General features: G+C 39.1%; 1 protein-coding gene across 3 annotated transcripts in view; it reads right to left on the minus strand.

The window, feature by feature from the left end:
• The window catches only part of Acin1 (apoptotic chromatin condensation inducer 1), a 46,168-nt gene that overhangs the window by 35,637 nt on the left and 5,602 nt on the right, over positions 1–4,929 (minus strand). For all 3 annotated transcript variants that reach the window (XM_023706920.1, XM_012512805.2, XM_023706919.1), the window contains exons 3-4: positions 2,589–2,700; positions 2,062–2,181 (exon numbers count right to left, since the gene is read on the minus strand). In XM_023706920.1, the coding sequence (XP_023562688.1) occupies positions 2,062–2,181; positions 2,589–2,700 (232 nt within the window). The remainder of the gene's footprint in view (positions 1–2,061; positions 2,182–2,588; positions 2,701–4,929) is intronic.

Consider the following 4,929-nt stretch of genomic DNA (forward strand, 5'->3'; position numbering starts at 1 on the left):
CTTTGCCAAGCTTGTTTCAAGTAGGTGCTTTAGACCACTGAGCCATCTCTCCAGCCCATCTTTAGAATTATTAATAAATTCTTTCAGGACCTGCTTTTTCCTCAGATAGGAAAGTAGTAGACCCTCTTGGTCTACTTTGGTCTTAGCACTGTTCTCCTTGATTTTTAGGCAAATCCTACCCATTTCTAAGGTTCACCTTAAATCCTATACTTTCATCAAGAGACTATAATCACCGTGATTCTGAGATCTTTCTCTCTTGAGTTCCTATGGCATATATATACCATTTGTTATGTAGTTCTATTCTTATGCTTATGTACAATTATTTTCTCTCCTTAGCACTTCACACAGTTTGCTGACTCCCCACATAATCAGCACAGAAATATGTCTGTAGCAAGAATTGAGTATTTTATTTCTTTTTTAGTGGAATTCAGTATGTTCTTGACTGAGTTTTTTTTTTTTTTTTGCGGAACCAGGGATTGAACTCAGGCCCTTGCACTTGGTAGAGAAGCGCTTATTCCACTGAGCATATCTCCCCAGCCCCTCTTGACTGAGTTTTGAAAAGAAAATAAATTTGAAAAAATAATTTACATAAGATCTTTTTCTTTCCTGTTGGCTAAAAATCAAGGAAAGCAGTGCTAAGAACAAAGTAGACCAAAAGGGTCTACTACTTTTCTATCTGAGGAAAAAGGAGGTCCCTGAAAGAATTTATTAATAATTCCAAAGAGCTAGCATTGCTAAAGTATTAAAATGTTTCCAAAATTTTTCCTCAGGAAGGCTGGCCAAATAGCTCAGTGGATTAAAGTGCCTGCCAGCAGGTGCAGGGGCCGGAGGTTCAAGATGGCAATTAAGTGTGGAACCTACGGGACTGGGAAGATGGCTCAGTGGAAATGAGCCCTTCCCTGGCAAGCGCAAGGGCCTGAGTTCACCCCTGGTTCTGCCAAAAAAAAAAAAAAAAAAAAAAAAGACTGGAACCTAGGTGTGGTGGCGCGTGCCTGTAATCCCAGCTCTTGGGAGGCTGTAAACAGGTGGATCACTAGGAGTCCAATCTAGTAGTGAGATCCTGAACACCCTGTAGACCCTTTCCTAAAATACAAAAAACAAACAAACAAACAAACAAAACCAAAAAAAACCAACCCAAAACAAAACAAATTTACCTCAGGGTCTAAGACTAGGATCAAGAAAAATGTACTAGGGCCCAGGGAGATGGTTCAGTAGAATAAGCGCTTGCCTGGCAAGTGAAGGGTCATGAGTTCAATCCCTGATACCGCAAAAAAAAGAAACATTGAACAAACTATGACTTCAACAGTCAGTCCTCCATTTACCTGCCTAGATATTTTATATGCATATTGTCCTGAATGTACAATTACATAAAAATATCTTCTAAAAGATACAGTTTGTATTTATAGACTATTGCATAAAACACTACACAGAAATTAGGTTTAATACTTTCTAAATGTAGAAAAATCTCACATGAATCTAACTTACATACTAGAGTCTCCTATATATTAATATGTTCATGCAATACTTCACAGAAAGCACATAGCAGAACTGTAATGTACTTAAAATACTTGCTGAGTGTCCATCTCCTCACTAAACTGTCAGTTCCCTTAGGGAAAATTTGCCTTTTTCTGTAGAATATTCCTATTACCTGTTACATAGGCTGGTATATAACAAACATTAAATAAAAAGTTGACTAGATTAACAAACTGCAGCAGATAATCAATTTGGGGGATAGCTGGATCTACTATACTACATAATATACACATTGGTGAAGTGATGAAACTGTGATTTGTTACTAAATTTACAAATAGCAGAGGCTACAGAAGAATGGATAAATAGAAAAATCATACTGCCTCGTAAAACAGTGGGAAATTATTAAAATATAGGTAAAAGCAGACTTCAAAAAGGACACAATTTTCCTAAAAAAGTATGTCAGATATCAATGTCACAAAATTTCCCTGGAACTTTCATGGAGGCTTATCATGAAAGGAGGCATAACTACCTCCCCCCACCAACTACGCAGGACTGACCAAATAGCGCAGTGGGGAGGGAGATACGTACTGGGCGAATGTCTGCTGAGCTCCAGCTCTGGTCTCTCCAGGCTACTCTGAAAGTCAGGAGGCAGCAGGGAAGCCACTCCCTCAGGATGGATCATCTCGTCCTCCGACTCAGCTGAAGCTTCTGCAAGGTACAGATTGGGTCGGGGCAGGGAGGGAGTGAAGGGCTCAGCATATGGGAATATGTAGAGGAGCGAAGGATATCAGGCATAGTCACAGATACAGAGATACATACCAAACGCAGCAACATACATAAAGAAAAACAAAACAAAAAAACCACCCTAGGATTAAACTCTACTTCTTCTATACGGTAGTTTAGTTCATTAACTGTCCTGCTGGCAGGAATCCTTTTCTAACAATAGTCAAATTAAACTTCTTTTGCTCTGAAGGATAAATAGTAACTAATTTGGTTCCATAAAATAACAAAGCAAACAAGTGGCAATCTCAGCTTGACTTACTCCTGAAATTGCCTAGTTAGGCCTATTTACTTGGTCACCAGGTAACTTGTTAGAGGTGGTAACTTGGGTTTACCTTCAAGTTCTGCAGCTTCTCGAGCTTCACGTTCCAGACGCTGCCTAAGCAGTTCCTGCTGCTTCTCCAGATACTGCTTTATGAAACTGTTGTTGCTCATTTCCTCACCAATCTGTATAGAAGAAACAGAAAAAGAAATTCTAGGAAAGCAAACCAAAAAAATGCAAGGAAGGAAATTCCTAAGAGCAAAGTCTCCCCATATAGCTGGACTCAGGAAACATAACTGTTGGAAGGTCCTTTCTAAACTACTCCTATACTAAAGAAAAGAATAAACAGACCCATGAGCTGGCATTGTGGTGCATACTTATAATCCCTGATACTCAGTAGGCTGAGATTGGGATATCGCAAAGTTGCGATCAGCCTAGGCACTATATTGAGACCCTTGTATAAAACAAACAGCAGGGGCTGGGATACAATAAGCACTTGCCTGACCAGTGCAAGGGCCTGAGTTCAATCCCTGGTTCCGCAAAAAAAAAAAAAAAAAAAAAGAAAATAAATAAATAAAACAAATAGCCAGTGTGGTGCCACATGCCTGTAATTCCAGCATCTGGGAGGTTACTGGAAGATTACTTTGAGTTCTAGGCCAGCCTAAACTACATAGTGAGACCCTGTCTCGAAAAACCAAAAATTAAAAAAAAAAAAAATTTTTAAGGGCCAAGTTTGATTCCCTGTACCAAAAGTAAGGGCCAAGGGTGTAGCTCAATGGTGTTACGCTTGCCTATCATGCACAAGGCCCTGGGTCTAATCCTTAGTATTGCAAAAAATTTAAAAAATACACAGCACAACAAATGACAAAAGATGGAAAAAAAGAAACTATATATAACTTTTAAAATAACTCAGTTCCCAACCAGAGTGACATTGGTACACAAATAACTTAAAAAGAAATCAAATTTCTAAGTATGCCTTTTCTGTTGTTGTGCTGAGGACTGAACTTAGTTAGAGCTTTACACCAGTGAGCTATACTGTCAGCCCAAATTATGCCTTTAAAACTTCTGGATAAAAAACAACAACAAACCACAATGACCACAAAACCCCTCCCAAATTTTTGGATAATGTAAGACATTATCTATAAATAATCTTTTTTTTAAATATTTATTTATATTTATTACATTTATTTATTGTGTGTGTGTGGCCAGCTCAGCCCACCAGGGGGCGGGTCTGGCTGGCATGTGGTGCTGGGGATCGAACCGCGGTCCCTGTGCTTTGCCAAGCTTGTTTCAAGTAGGTGCTTTAGACCACTGAGCCATCTCTCCAGCCCTCTATAAATAATCTTTAAAAAAAAAATCTTTGGTAGGACTGGACATGGTGATGTTCCCCTCTAATGCCAGCACTCAGAAGGCTGAGGCAGGAGGATTGCCAGGAATTCCAGGCCAGCCTGGGCTATCAGGAGACCATCTGAAAAAAAAAGCCTGGGAAGATAGCTCAGTGCCTGCCTGGCTAGTATAAGGTCCCGAGTTCGATCCCTGGTACAAAAAAAAAAACAAACAAAAAAAACCCTTGCTAATGTAAATTTAAATCCAGAAGCTTATCCTTTTCTCACTTTTCCTGTAACACAAATTTCCATATCACTCTTCCTTTAGTTTTCTCTTCACAAGCTCTCCCTACCTATTGCTTAGCAAGTCTAACTGAAACTCCAGAAAAAGCTAAGAAATCTGAATAAATACTTCCTGTGGCCAGGCATGGAGGTGCATGCCTATAATTTCAGCATTCGGGAGGCTGCGGAAGCAGAATCTCTGTGAGTTTAGGGCAAGCTTGCACTGGAGAGTAAGACCCTGTCTCAAACAAAATGTTTCAAAACAAAAAACATTTCCTGTGGTATCAATCATGCCTGTAATCCCAGCTCTAGGGAGGCTGCAAATAGGCTGATCACTACGAGTCTGATCTAGTTGAGACCCTGAACAACCTGCAGACCCTTCCCTAAAAAACAAAACAAAACAAAACAAAACAAAACAAAACAAAACAACACATTTCCCAAGCAGAGTAAATGTAATGTTTCATCTAAAGCTGAAATGAGTTTTGTTATTCAATGGATGCTGGTGATGATTGGGTTGAATGTATTAAAGAGTAAGCATGTTTGCTAAAATCCTGTTAATAAAAAATAAAACTCAAAAATTAAAATGCAATTAGTAAAAAGAATGTAATCACCAGCTGATTAGTGTATGTAGTTTCTTATGCTTGTTAAAGTACCTAATGAAATCTTTCAAAGCTAGCTACATCATGATACTTGGAACTTAATGAGTTGATAACAAGGGACTAGGAAAGTGCTCTTCACATTGGCCAAGCAATGGCCATGATTCATCCACATGGCTGCACTGATAAAGGTTCTACAATCTGAGGTACA

The sequence above is a fragment of the Octodon degus genome, unplaced genomic scaffold (assembly GCF_000260255.1).
Source record: "Octodon degus isolate 3935 unplaced genomic scaffold, OctDeg1.0 scaffold00276, whole genome shotgun sequence".
Taxonomy (NCBI): domain Eukaryota; kingdom Metazoa; phylum Chordata; class Mammalia; order Rodentia; family Octodontidae; genus Octodon; species Octodon degus.